The sequence below is a fragment of the Phalangium opilio genome, unplaced genomic scaffold (genome assembly GCF_054372755.1).
Source record: "Phalangium opilio isolate 3A_F unplaced genomic scaffold, DU_Popi_V2 ptg000055l_1, whole genome shotgun sequence".
Taxonomy (NCBI): domain Eukaryota; kingdom Metazoa; phylum Arthropoda; class Arachnida; order Opiliones; family Phalangiidae; genus Phalangium; species Phalangium opilio.
This window is the reverse complement of record NW_028324174.1, coordinates 3,683,962-3,697,320: the sequence shown is the minus strand read 5'-3', so window position 1 is coordinate 3,697,320 and position 13,359 is coordinate 3,683,962. Positions and strand designations below refer to the sequence as shown.

General features: G+C 34.3%; 3 protein-coding genes across 3 annotated transcripts; 2 read left to right on the top strand and 1 right to left on the bottom strand.

Moving 5' to 3' along the window:
- The first annotated feature begins 1,374 nt into the window (after positions 1-1,374).
- Positions 1,375-2,361, top strand: LOC149668666 (uncharacterized). Its single transcript, XM_089840875.1, has 5 exons — positions 1,375-1,415; positions 1,480-1,673; positions 1,750-1,881; positions 1,990-2,226; positions 2,293-2,361. The coding sequence occupies exons 2-5, from the start codon at positions 1,593-1,595 to the stop codon at positions 2,359-2,361; spliced, it is 519 nt and encodes a 172-aa protein (XP_089697001.1). The 5' UTR covers positions 1,375-1,415; positions 1,480-1,592.
- On the top strand, positions 2,329-3,197 carry LOC149668665 (uncharacterized). The gene is made up of 3 exons (XM_089840840.1): positions 2,329-2,674; positions 2,742-3,023; positions 3,091-3,197. Exons 1-2 carry the CDS (start codon positions 2,381-2,383, stop codon positions 2,871-2,873), a joined length of 426 nt encoding a protein of 141 aa, XP_089696966.1. The 5' UTR covers positions 2,329-2,380; the 3' UTR covers positions 2,874-3,023; positions 3,091-3,197.
- Positions 3,198-10,924: 7,727 nt separating this feature from the next.
- LOC149668664 (uncharacterized protein F54H12.2-like) lies at positions 10,925-12,653 on the bottom strand. The gene is made up of 2 exons (XM_089840874.1): positions 12,302-12,653; positions 10,925-12,186 (listed from the first exon to the last, which is right to left on the bottom strand). Exons 1-2 carry the CDS (start codon positions 12,651-12,653, stop codon positions 10,925-10,927), a joined length of 1,614 nt encoding a protein of 537 aa, XP_089697000.1.
- Between the last annotated feature and the right edge of the window lie 706 nt (positions 12,654-13,359).

Genomic DNA, 13,359 nt, shown 5'->3' with positions numbered 1-13,359 from the left:
TTAACGCAAGACCTTTTACATGATCCCATGCACGTGCTACTCGAGGGAGTTGTAAAGTACGAAAGTAGACTAATGCTTCACCACTTCATATACCAGATAAAACTGTTCACCCTCGCTGAGCTAAACTATTCAATTCAATCATTCAATTATAGCAAAGTAGAAAAAGAGGTGAAACCATCGCTGATAGAAAAAAAACATCTGGAAAAATCGGAAGACATAAAACAGACTGCGTCAGCAATGAAAACTTTGCTATTACTTATGCCATTATACATAGGGTCTGAAGTACCGAAAAATAACCCACATTGGCGAAATTTTCTACTACTTACTCAAATAAAACAATTATGTCTATCTTCCATTGCAAACAAGAGCGCAATTTTAAACCTCAAATGCTTAGTCGCTGAACATAACGAAAACTTCCAAATTCCCTATCCCAACTCAAACATTACACCAAAAATGCACTATTTGGTACACTTTCCTGAACAATTAAAGAACTATGGCCCCTTGAGATTTCATTCATGTATGAGGTGGGAGAGCAAACACTCTTACTTCAAAGACAAAAGGTGGCGCTGTTTTAAATCTGTTCCTAAAACAATGGCTTTTATGCATCAGCGATGGCTTTGTCTTCAACAAGGTGATGGAAATGGTGGGAAAAATCAACATTTTCTTGGTGACGTGGATCTTGTTAATGAAGGCTACGAAATTGGTATTGAAAATGATTTAAAACGCTCATTACGTATGTTTGATGAAAATGCAGACGAGACGTTTACCATGCTTGTCAGTCCATCAATAACGGTTTACAATCATTTGTATGAAAAAGACAAAATTTTGGTGCAGAAATACACAGAAGAAGCTGGACCAGCTTTTATGATTGTTATCAATACTGTTTGCATTAACCTGGTTTCATACGTTGTTTGTGTGAAAACCGTCACGCAGTACTTTGACAACCATTTGAATCGCTATATAATTAAAATACCATCTTGCGGAGAAAAGTTTTTAATTCCAATTAAGAAACTTGCTTTTAAGTGGCCTCAAATTTGCCATTATATGGACGGCAAGTTCTTGGTACTGCTGTACAACGCCCCAAATATAGAGCTGTGTTAATCAACCACCTCATTTTCTATTGCGTGGTGTGTATAATCTCTCAATTCTCGTAGACATTGTTTTATTTCTGGAATATTGAAACATTTATGCATGATTAATTTGCCCAACACGGGCTTAATTGTAATATGTTTTTTAGATGTATGTGTTTTACCATTTTTATAAATGTCACAATCTCTTTTGACACACAATTATGATTACAGGTACATATTTTAAAATATATTTGAAACAAATGTCTCTTTTCAAAATTATCAACTTGAAAAGAGAAATTAAGAAGGCAATTTTTGCTCAGGATTTTGAAGATTTTATTGATCAAGGTAAATTATTCTGGTAGTACCCTTCGTTTAGAAAGTTATACGGTTTGGTTATATTCCTTTTCAGGATGTTCAAAATTAAACATTTCGCGAACCCCTTTTGTAAAAATTGTCTTGGAAGGAGATGGTACCGAAATTGATGATTGGAGTGTTCTCATACATTGTTGCGCTCACCAAATAATGATATTGGGTGAAGGGGAAGTGTATAGATCTTCAAATATGTCATCAATTTCTCAAGATTCTAACCTCTTACAACGTCAGGTATGTTTTGTGTCCTACTCAAGAATCTTTCGGTCAATCCTATCATTGTGGTACATTTAACAAACCATATGCTTAGACTGTTTTAGTCGAGGATCGCAACGCCGATGATTTTTCAAACGAAGAGAATATTTCCGTAATTTCTGCCAGCTCTTCAAGTGCGTTACACGAGGAATTTTCAGCTGGAGCTTCATCATCACAAGAGTTAACGGTAAGTTTTCATTTGAGGAAAAAGCCAGAGAGCCTATCTAATTATTTTATTTGAAAGCTAGTTTAGTTTCAGTTTAGTATACAACCCCATAATTAAATTTAATTTCAGGCGAGAGTAGAATCTCATACCTTACAAATAATACTTCCTAAATTTTCGGATTACACAGAGAAGAGACTTCAAGATAAAAAACCAATGGCTATTTTCTCGAAAATTGTTAATGAACTTGCGTACGGATTACTAGCAAAACACGAGATGAATACTAGAAAAGAGTACGACTTGGTTGGACACCTCATGTTCAAAAAATATCCCTGTATTCAAGTGGAAATCGAAAGCAAAGTGCCTTGGGTAAGATACATTCGAAACTGAGTTGAAAGGGCGTATAAGTACATTGATTTTGGACTGAAATATTAGTTATGTCTAACCACAGCAATTTCCATTTCTGGTTCCTTAGAAATTTTTGACAGACAAGCTGTCCGCTAGAATTCGGCACATAAGGTGGATGGAAAAATCGAAACTGAAGGATTGTGAAAGTTTTGGTGCTAATAAAAAGAAAATTAAATTGGCGAAAACTTTAGACGAAGCTTGTTCAGTAGAGATTGAGATGCCGGAAATATCGTACGATAGTGCATTATTGGAACTTACAGCGTTGTTTGAAGCACCTGAGTTAGATATTCCAAAGGTACTAAAATTAAATCGATCAACGTATACAAAGAGAAGAAAATGGATGCTCCAGAATAAAGTGGATCATAATTCGATATTGGATAAATTTCCTCAATTTAGTGATGTTCGTTTTGTGAGTAAAATTTCATTAGTGGTAGGAAAATGATTTTTTCTTTAAATAATTATGTTCTTCCTTTTAGCTGGAAGCGGAACTCAACCTTATTCTGAAGGTAGAGGATTCCAAGAAGATATTTCTTGAAAATTTTAAAAAACTGAAGGAAATTTTGGGAAATGAAATTTTGAAAAATCATTGTGATGATCTGGAGGATTAAGACAATAGTCAATTGAATAAAGATCTGGAACTTGTGATGTTTTTAGAGCGTAGCCTTACTACTACTGGTCGAGTGAAAGGTTCCCAAAAAAATTGTGGACGCAAGAAATCGAAAAAAAATCAACCCTTTTCAATTGTAAATGTCACTCAAGTATGTTATGTAGTTTTTTCCTTATGATATATTTTAAAAAGATTCCAATAAATGATTATACTTCCAGGACGAGTTTCCAGTTTCAAACTTAATAGACGCACCGCAATTGGTCATCGTTCAAAAAAATGGCGAAAAGCAAATATTTATCCTGTTCCAAGAACAGAAGTTGAAATGTACATTTCCATTAGTTTTGGGAGAGGCTATTTTCTCTCTGTTGGCGTATTTCTACGTGTTCGATCTTTCTTATCCAGGAGTCCTAAGTCAAGTTCTTGGCTTTTACCAAGAATACATATTAAATGACTACACCCCAAAGTCAGCATTTAAAAGGTCATACAAATATTTGAATTTTGTGGAAAAGTACTCTCTAAGTGACCTGCGTAAATAATGTTATCACTGATTGTCAATTTGCACAATCGAGTTTTTCGTGAATAAAAATTAAAAACAATAGTTTGATGAAGAATAAAAATTAAAAACAATAGTTTGATGAAGAATAAAAATTAAAAACAATAGTTTGATGAAGAATAAAAATTAAAAACAATAGTTTGATGAAGAATAAAAAATAAAAACAATAGTTTGATGAAGAATAAAAATTAAAAACAATAGTTTGATGAAGAATAAAAATTAAAAACAATAGTTTGATGAAGAATAAAAATTAAAAACAATAGTTTGATGAAGAATAAAAATTAAAAACAATAGTTTGATGAAGAATAAAAATTAAAAACAATAGTTTGATGAAGAATAAAAATTAAAAACAATAGTTTGATGAAGAATAAAAAAAAATTGATGAAGAATAAAAATAAATTGATGAAGAATAAAAATAAATTGAGGAAGAATAAAAATAAATTGATGAAGAATAAAAATAAATTGATGAAGAATAAAAATAAATTGATGAAGAATAAAAATAAATTGATGAAGAATTAAAAAAATTGATGAAGAATTAAAAAAATTGATGAAGAATAAAAAATATTTTATGGAGCATGAAAAAAATTTGATGGAGAATAAAAAAATTGATGAAGAATAAAAAAAACTTGATGGAGAATAAAAAAAATTTGATGGAGAATAAAAAAAATTTGATGGAGAATAAAAAAAAATTGATGAAGTATAAAAAAAATTGATGAAGAATAAAAAAATTTTTATGGAGCATAAAAAAAATTTGATGAAGAATAAAAAAAACTTGATGGAGAATAAAAAAAACTTGATGGAGAATAAAAAAAAATTTGATGAAGAATAAAAAAAATTTGATGGAGAATAAAAAAAATATGATGGAGAATAAAAAAATTTGATGAAGAATAAAACTTTTTTTGAAGAATAGAAACAATATTTAACTTAAATGGTTTTTCATTAACTTAGACCAACATAAAGTAAACCTAAACGACTTATAAGCAAATCACGTTTAAAACATTTTCGTCTACAAATCAAAACACGTTGGATAACTATTCACCTACCTACCTATACACGTTAAATATCTATTCACTGGATACCTTAACACGTTAAGAACCTATACGTGAGTAAAACTAAACTCATTTAAAAGCTATACACCAAGAAAAATAAACGTTGCAAACCTAAACTCCTTTTAAGCAAATCACGTTTAAAACATTTTCGTCTACAAATCTGAACACGTTAAATAACTATATTCACCTACCTACATATACACGTTAAATAACTATTCACCTACCTACCTATACACGTTAAATAACTATTCACCTACCTACCTATACACGTTAAATAACTATTCACCTACCTACCTATACACGTTAAATAACTATTCACCTACCTACCTATACACGTTAAATAACTATTCACCTACCTACCTATACACGTTAAATAACTATTCACCTACCTACCTATACACGTTAAATAACTATTTACCTACCTACCTATACACGTTAAATAACTATTCACCTACCTACCTATACACGTTAAATATCTATTCACTAGTTACACAAACACGTTAGGAACCTATACGTGAGTAAAACTAAATACATTTAAAAAATATACACCAAGAGAAATAAATGTTGCAAACCTAAACATGATACATCTAAACATGTGTAGTGGCTAAACACTACGGGCCATAAGCATATTCAAAAACTCTACATTTAACCGTAAACATGTTTAGGAATTTTACGTGTTTAAAATCGCGTTGCATTTTGATGTTTATTAAAACGTTTAGATACGAAACATTGTTTTTTCTGTGTAGAGCCTGCAAAAATAAGAATATACAAAATCAAACTGTGAAAAACGCTACGTTTTTGCTCAAATTCCAAAACATCTCCGTCTTGTTGCTATCGTACACTTTCAATGCGTTTTAAAGCATGATATTTTTCAAATTTATTTTTCAGTTTTGATTTAATTACGGCTTTAAATTAACGTAATTTGACAAGAAATTTATTTTACCTAATTAATTTTATGGTGGGGAATCCAAAAATGATGTTTTTAAAAGCGTACGATCATATTTTTCCACCGTTTTTAATTATCCTTAATTTACATATCAGAAATCGATTTCTTTTCTCAAATTACGCTAAAATCAGTAGAAGTTTCATTTAAATTGGTCTAATTATAGGAATTAAACGAGAAAAAGGATTTAATCAGTTCTAGTATGTTTAGAAAAACGATTTTCACACTAGCCTAAGCCCAAAACGCTAACTAACAATATTCCGCAATAAAATATCCGATAAAAATAATAGAAATGATGATTTTCGCTAATTATTCGATTTGTATAGGTTTATTCTCTTTTATTTCCGAAGGTTCGTTCCCATCATGACAGCAAAAGCGAAGGCGGCAATTGAAAAAACTGCCGTTTTTTTACTGTTGACTAACACTGTCTCAAGCTATAAAACTCCCCGAGCGAAAAACCAAAGAAATTTTTGTTAAAATGTCGGACACTAACTCGAAATCATTCTTGTGAAAAGTGGTAAAAGTTAAATATAACCCAAATTTAAAAAACTAACAAGAGCGAACGAAGCACTTAAGTACTAATTTGAATAAAATGCGATAATTTTTGAAATTAAGATACTCTAAATAATTTTAAAATTTAATATCACTTTGGTTACAGTTTTCAGTGGCCGACACCTCGTGCTTTTTTAAGTTACTCGCCACCCCTCCTGGTCGACTGTAGTTTTTCTAGGTGAGAGTGCACGTGATTTATGACGTCAAGGAAAGTTTTCTCTCTGAAAGAAATTTTTGTTGAAGTGTAAAGTTTTCTCTCTGAAAGATATTTTTGTTGAAGTGTCGGATACTAACTCAAAATCATTCTTGTGAAAAGTGATAAAAGTTTAAAATAACTCAAAATTAAAAAACGAACAAGAGCAAACGAAGCATTTAATTACTAATTTGAATAAAATACGATAATTTTTGAAACTAAGATACCCTAAATAATTTTAAAATTGAATATCACTTTGGTTATATTTTTAAGTGGCCGACACTTCGTGGAGTTGAAAATACTACACTGGGGAGGGGGATGAAACAGAATTACATAGTGCTTATTCATCTAAACCCACCCCCTCCGTCAGCGCAGTCAAAATGAATGGGGAGGGACGAAACAATATTAAATGCATCTCACTCGCGGCTGGTTTTCCAACACAATACCAGCTGATGACCAACTTAATTTATCCTAATTCCTAATATTCATCTACATTTCAACAAAATTATGTATGTCGTTCTTAATTTAAAAGCGTTATGAAGTAACAGCACGAAATTAAGCACAGAAGCGAAGTAAAAATTGATCTGTAAGTCGGCTTATTGCTGGGGTATGCCAACATCATTCCCGTCTGTATACCAGCTAAAAACCAAAACTCAAGATACCTTTAAATTTATACAATTTAAAAATTATGGAAGCCTACAAATTAGTCGATTTATCAATTATAAGACATTTTCAGGCTTTATAAAGTGATCCTGGTTATATAAAAAAGGTAAAAAAATATAGATGCAGGGAATCTGTCGGGTTTGTACTGGCAAAAATGCATATATGGTCTGTAAGTCGGCTTATTGCTGGGGTGTGTAGGGGGTTGCCTACACCATTCCTGTCAGTTCACCAGCTATAAACCAAATTTGAAGATATCTTCGTATTTATACTCAATTAAAAGTTATGTAATCTTTTCAATTAGTTGTTTTAGCAACTATAAGACATTTTCAGGCTATAATAAGTGCCCCGGGTTACAAAAAAAGGATAAAAAATATAGTTGCCGGGAATGTGCCGGGTTTGTACTGGCAAAATTTGCATTTATGATGGATCGCGATAATTTGCCAGCACAATGCCAGGGCCAGCAGTATCCCAACACGCCCGGTTGATTGCCCACACCTAACCGACAGGAGTGTGCTACTAGGGTGGGAGAGTTACGGTGCCGCGGGTCGCCCATCATCATTTCCAATCTATCTGACCTCACTAATCCCTGATAACATAACATCAAAATCATTAATATAACATAATGGAATCTTTTGGTTTATTATAAAACCGAAGCCGTTTTTATGAAAACGGGTTTAAAACTTGGAACTAAATAGATCCGACTCCTCTGTGCATTTCATACTCCAATTAACTATATTATCCTTTATAAAATCGCATTCATTTGCACTCCAAAAATATTATTAATAATCATGCATTATTAGCGTCAACGGTTGATATTTTACAATTCTACACAAAAATGTTTTTGTGAATTTTTAATATAATTAGTTGTACTTTCTGGATGTTTCTAAAGAGAAAGTAAAGCGGGTGGAGAAAGGATGTTCTACAATCTAGTTGTGGAATTTCAAATACAATTAGAGAATAGGATGCCAGTATAGGCCCCAGGCCCCTCCAACCGCCCCCCTCACCCCCACCCCTCTGACGCCAGTATAGACCCCGTCCTCTCTTACCTCAACCCCTCTGATGCCAGTATAGACCCCCCGTCCTCTCTTAACTCACCCACCCCCTTCTATTACCGCCTGTAGGCAGCCACTTGCGGCCCAACCGGTTTCTTCGCCTCTCTCCACCCCCCAACCCCTCTCTCAAATATTTTCTCTCAGTCATGGTTTCTTAAAAAATAATGAAGAGAAATAAAATAATTTAAAAAAAACGTTTATTTCACACAAAAACACATTACAATTCTTTTCCTAATTTACCCTTAAAATATTTTTGTTGGGAAAGAACGATCGAATAAAGATTTAACGGCTTTAAAGTACATTTACAATTTTCCTTCTCTAAAATATATTTAAATTTATTAATAATTTCGGAAGGAGAAATATAATTAATCAAATAATTTATCAACTCGTCAAAATCTTCTTCGAAAGCTTCGTGGTTCCGAATATATGGCTCTTCTTCGAATAGACATTTGTTTAGATTAAAAATAAATTCGTATATAGCATCTTCCATGCATTGAATAGCCCGAATGTTGGAGTTTAAAAGCTCTAAATGCTTAGTTATTTTATTTATTTGCTGATTTAAAACCGTTACTTCTTTCGGTGTTAATTTAAAATCGTAATCTTTGTTTTCTCGAAATTTAAAATTAAGACCGTCGTTAGAAGCGTTAAGAACGATATCGATAGTAGTTAAACGCTCTTCGTAAATAGGAAATTCCATAGACTTTTTATCAGGATTCGATGTTACTAATTGAAAAATATCAGTCCATTTTTGTAATAAAAAGTATCGAAAACCCTTTAAGACTATCTTTTCTTCGAAGAAATATTTCAATGTCCATTTTATCAACAAGACCAAATGCAACGTAAAGCATTTTACTAAGGTAAAATTTGGAATTCAGTTTTTTAAAACGGTGTTCCATTTTATTCCTTTTACTACTATCGTTAGGTGCTTCGTCGCTAGATCTTTTATTATTTAATTCGGAATTCATGATAGGTGTTGTTTGGTTGGTTGTGAAGTATCAAATGATTCGCTAGCGGAATCCGATCTTAACTTTTAACATATCCCGAAGAATAAGTATAGGGGGGTATATATTTATCAGATCCCTCCCCCTTTCTTGAGGTACCTTTTTATTATAGGATCTAGCAACAAAGCCATTCGAGCTATTCTATTATTAAATCTTAATTTATCTATTATAACATAACTTCTTCGATCTTCGTAAGGTATGTAATATATTTCTATAATATTATTAAATTGGACTTTCGACATACTTAGTTTTTATATTCTAATACTTCATCTATTTTCGGTAATTTTATAGTGCACGACGATGGGCGTTTAATATCGACTACGTCAGGAATTCTAGGAATATTATTCGTCGGCCATCCTCTTATAAATTTACAAGCAGGAAATAATCGTAAATGTTCGACAAAAGGATCTTCTATTTTCATCCAATTATTTAAAATGCCGTTGCAATGAAAACACCGTACGTGATCACTGTGATGTAAATAATAAAACCCGGCTCTGGCTAAAGACCCTTTATCAATTTCGGGGAAGGGCCAATGACAAAAACTATGATATCTTTGAATTTCGTAATTCATATTGACGTCTAAACAGCGAATGAATAGAAAGACGATTTCGTTAGAGGTATTTATAGGGAAATAAAACGCCCAACCCTCCTTCCTTCCCACCCGCAAGAATAAAATTGAGAAAACAATTTTAGTGCATTTTTTTAAAAAAAAAGGACCTTTAATATCGATTAAAAATTTACATAATTTTCTTTGTTTTCATCAAGATATTTCGCGTAAATGACGCTTCTTTCCAGAGCGCAAGCGCGAGTGCGAGGGTTTACAACCGCACTGTGGTAGGGATTAAAGCATCTTACCGGGCAAGAGTCAATAGCCGCTCGAGGGCTACCCACATCGTTCAAGTCGGTAACATTCTCAAACGCCGGGAGTGTGGCGCACTCCTGTAAGCCAAGCTTCGGGGCGGCAAAGTTTGAGGGAATACGCCACATGTCGGCGATCCTACCCTATAGGTGCCGACTGCCCCGTGTCCGCCGGAGGTGACTTACCCCAATTCCACCTTCCGTCACCTCCCAAGTAAACCTCAATCCTTCCCTGCTTCTACACATACGACCTAGCGGCCCCCGTCAGTGCTGGGCCGCGTAGGGTCTCCCGCTTAATTCTTCCTGGTGCTAAAGGCCTAACGGCTAAGCACTAGTGTTAGTAGGTGGTAAAAAAAAAACATTCTCAAACCCGAAAAATGTTTCCAAAAATTCACATTTTTCACGTCCTTTCGAAAATACAAGTACGACATCTTTCGTCGCGTCGACGACACATTTTTTCATTTTATGCCACGAAATGTCCCCGTCTTTGAAATAAATTCCGTGCAAATTTTTGGTACAATACCAATTGGTTCGTCGAGTGCTGCAGGAAAGATTCCCTTCAATTTTAAACGGCGATTTCTTTCGGCATCGTGAAGATCTTTGCCCAAAAGGTATTCTAATTCAATGACGACGGTTCTCATTATTACAAAAATAGGGACTAATACCCGCGAAGAAGAATTTCTCAATATCGTTTGTCAATTAAGATTTGATAAATGTTTTTGTTTTTTTTTTCATTCTTCTTCTGAGAAATAAATCTGTTAAATAAAGTGGATATAATCGATTGGTTTTCCATGGATCTTTCGTGAATTTTTTCATAAATGAAAACGTACTTCTTTTCTTAGAACGGTGTATAATGTAAGTGACGCAGTAATTCCCGCATGCGGAGCTTGACAAATCTTGAAGTCTTCTTTTGTTGTATGACCATTTAATAGAATTTCTTTTAACAAACAGTCTAATTGACGGTATAATATTTCCAATAGCGAGAGAATCGAAATAGAAAGCTCTTTTACGCCCATCAAAATAAATCAATACCCAATGAGATCCGGCTTCTCTTCTACTATCTAAATTCACGACGACAGAGCATGGATAATTATCGATTTGATACGGTAACATATCGCAAGGATAAACCCCTTTAAAGTTAGCGCAGGATTCGAGAATTGAATTTATTTCTCTCGCGTTCATGTTTACTTAGGTGACAACCGTAACGTTTCTATGCCGATCTATTTCTAATAAAGCTTGGAATTCCGAAAATACAATACAACTAAGAGTTTTAGGAACGGTTTTTTGAAATCCTAATTCTAATCTTAATTGACCTTGTCTGGGGGGATTCCAGTGTTCGGTTTCGCTAGCCGAATTATCTTGACTTAAATCAAAACAATAAATAGCGTATCCACCCGCAAAATCTTCTAAACTAATATTAATTCCTTCGTCGCTGTAATGAGTGTCAGAACCCGTGAAAAGCGTGTAATAAGATCTGAGGTATAACCCTTTCTGAAAGTTAGGCCTAAGAGGTTTCGATGGAAATTGTTCGGAATTAAGGAAAAGAGTAATGTAATTGACGTTATTATGTTCGTAATTAAATGGATTTAACGTCAAATCACCATTGTACGCTTCGTGATCGACTAAGCATACTAAAGTCCTATGAGGGTTTTTTCCTAAATATATATTGTTAATAGAAGTGCTTAGAATATTCGACGAAACGGTAAATATTTTCGTTTCTGTACGAGTGTAATTATACTGAGCCGGTTTAATTTCCAAAGCCTTCTCGTGAGCTATTAATATTTTAGGCGCTAATTGCACTTTCGGAACGTACAAAATCGCTTCCAGAATTTCGCTCTTATACCCGTCGCCGGTAGTGGGCGCTGTACCCATGAGACAAAAAGAGGATTTGGCTCTATACAATTTGAATCTCAGAGATACGCCATTAATTAAAAATTTAGGGATATTGCATAAATTTAAACAGAGTGGAAAATAAGTTTCGAATTCTTTCGATTTGGCGCAAAATGATTTTCTTTTCAGGAACCCCTCGTTCTTCGTTACCGAATCCATATTATAAGCCGTATCCTTGAAAAACATCCCCGCTTGCAAATGAGATTTCGAGGCGTCTGAGCCGTACGTCGTCAAAGTTGAAATCATGGCGCTAATAGCGTACATATTGGCTGAAGGCGTTTCTAGACAATCTCCGATATACATATCTATTCTTTCGAACTGACTATGTCCGAAATTATTCACTGGACCGACTACGTCGCTATCTGTTAGATTACCTCCGGAAGCGCTTGTAATTTTATTACGCGTGTATAACATTATTAACGAAAGATCGATATACTCATTTCCAGTTCCGGCAACTTCAAATTCTAAAGGTTGGTTACCTTTTAAAGACGTCAAAGGCTGATAGGAAATGGTTTTTATATTTTCAATCGACGTTTGAGTGGAGGGAATAGTATGTAAATCTAACGGCGAAAGAATTACTTCACAAATTTTTTTAAATATCTTTGTATTTTAATTACTTGGAAAAAATATCGTGTGGCGTCTTGAACCCGAGGCTACGTTGAACTAATTTTAAACCGTTCTTAGCTCGTCCTTTTATAGTCTTTTTCTTCTTTTTTACAGTTTTTAACGGTTTAACGGTACTCTTCGATTTTCTTCTTCTCTTTCTTTTAATTCCCGAACCGTATTGTTTCTGAACATCTTCTAAAGTTTCATTCGCTCGTCGTTTAATCGATTCTTTCACGTTTTCTCCCCGAACCAAGTCGCCGAGAACTTTATGGGAAGTCCCTAATAATTTTTTCCCGACAAACTTCGCCCCCTTTACTACGAAAGGCGCAACGTATCTCGCGAATCGTCCCAGAACGGACCCAATTCCAAAACCGGTTTGACCCGTCCCAAAACCCCTTTGGTAGGCTTTCCCAACATACATGCGATTACTTAATCCTTTGCGCTTGATTTAAATAATAAGCGTCGTAACAGCTATGCTTATGATACTCTAAAGCCGCTGTTCTACGCATCTTAAATGTAATTTACACGACAAAGTTCCGAACTGAAATGGCGCTAATTGACCAAGGTGATTCAACGTATCGAAATATTTTTTCGATAAGGGAACGTAATGTGGCGAGTCGAAAGTTTTGACGACGATTGACCCGTGTTTTTTGTCATAACCGACGGGAATAATTCTTAATAATGGAACTGTCGAATTTCCGACAATTTGGTTTTCTACAATATCGCTGTATACGTACAATTCCGAAGGAACGTGGAAATTAAGAAGGGCGGAATATTTGCTAGTACCTAGAACACGCTTGTTATCCGCGAACCCTAAAATAGCCGTTATGTGTCGACTCAAACTTAATGAGCGTGACACGTCGGGCGATAAAACATTCCCGTGTCTCAATTTAACGCGGCCGCTAACCTCGTCGTAATGTAAACGTAAAGAAGCCGATTGACATACGTCCGTATCGTTAATAACTTGAAGTAAATGGTTAAGCGATTGATAATTTCCCGCAGAAATATTGGCAATGAAATATACTTCTTCATTCGTTCGGCCTTCGCTACTGGTTTTTTTTCTCCTCTTTCTCCTCTTTCTGCCCTTCCTCCTCTTTCTTTTTCTTCGTCTCTCTCGAGTCCTTGTT

Coding starts and splice junctions, on each gene's coding strand:
- LOC149668664 (XM_089840874.1), bottom strand. CDS start 12,653: ATGTATGTTGGGAAAGCCTACCAAAGGGGTTTTGGGACGGGTCAAACC. Junction 12,187..12,301: donor AAAAGGACGAGCTAAGAACG/GTTTAAAATTAG, acceptor TTTCGCCGTTAG/ATTTACATACTATTCCCTCC.
- LOC149668666 (XM_089840875.1), top strand. CDS start 1,593: ATGATATTGGGTGAAGGGGAAGTGTATAGATCTTCAAATATGTCATCA. Junction 1,674..1,749: donor CTAACCTCTTACAACGTCAG/GTATGTTTTGTG, acceptor CCATATGCTTAG/ACTGTTTTAGTCGAGGATCG. Junction 1,882..1,989: donor CATCATCACAAGAGTTAACG/GTAAGTTTTCAT, acceptor ATTTAATTTCAG/GCGAGAGTAGAATCTCATAC.
- LOC149668665 (XM_089840840.1), top strand. CDS start 2,381: ATGGAAAAATCGAAACTGAAGGATTGTGAAAGTTTTGGTGCTAATAAA. Junction 2,675..2,741: donor AATTTAGTGATGTTCGTTTT/GTGAGTAAAATT, acceptor TCTTCCTTTTAG/CTGGAAGCGGAACTCAACCT.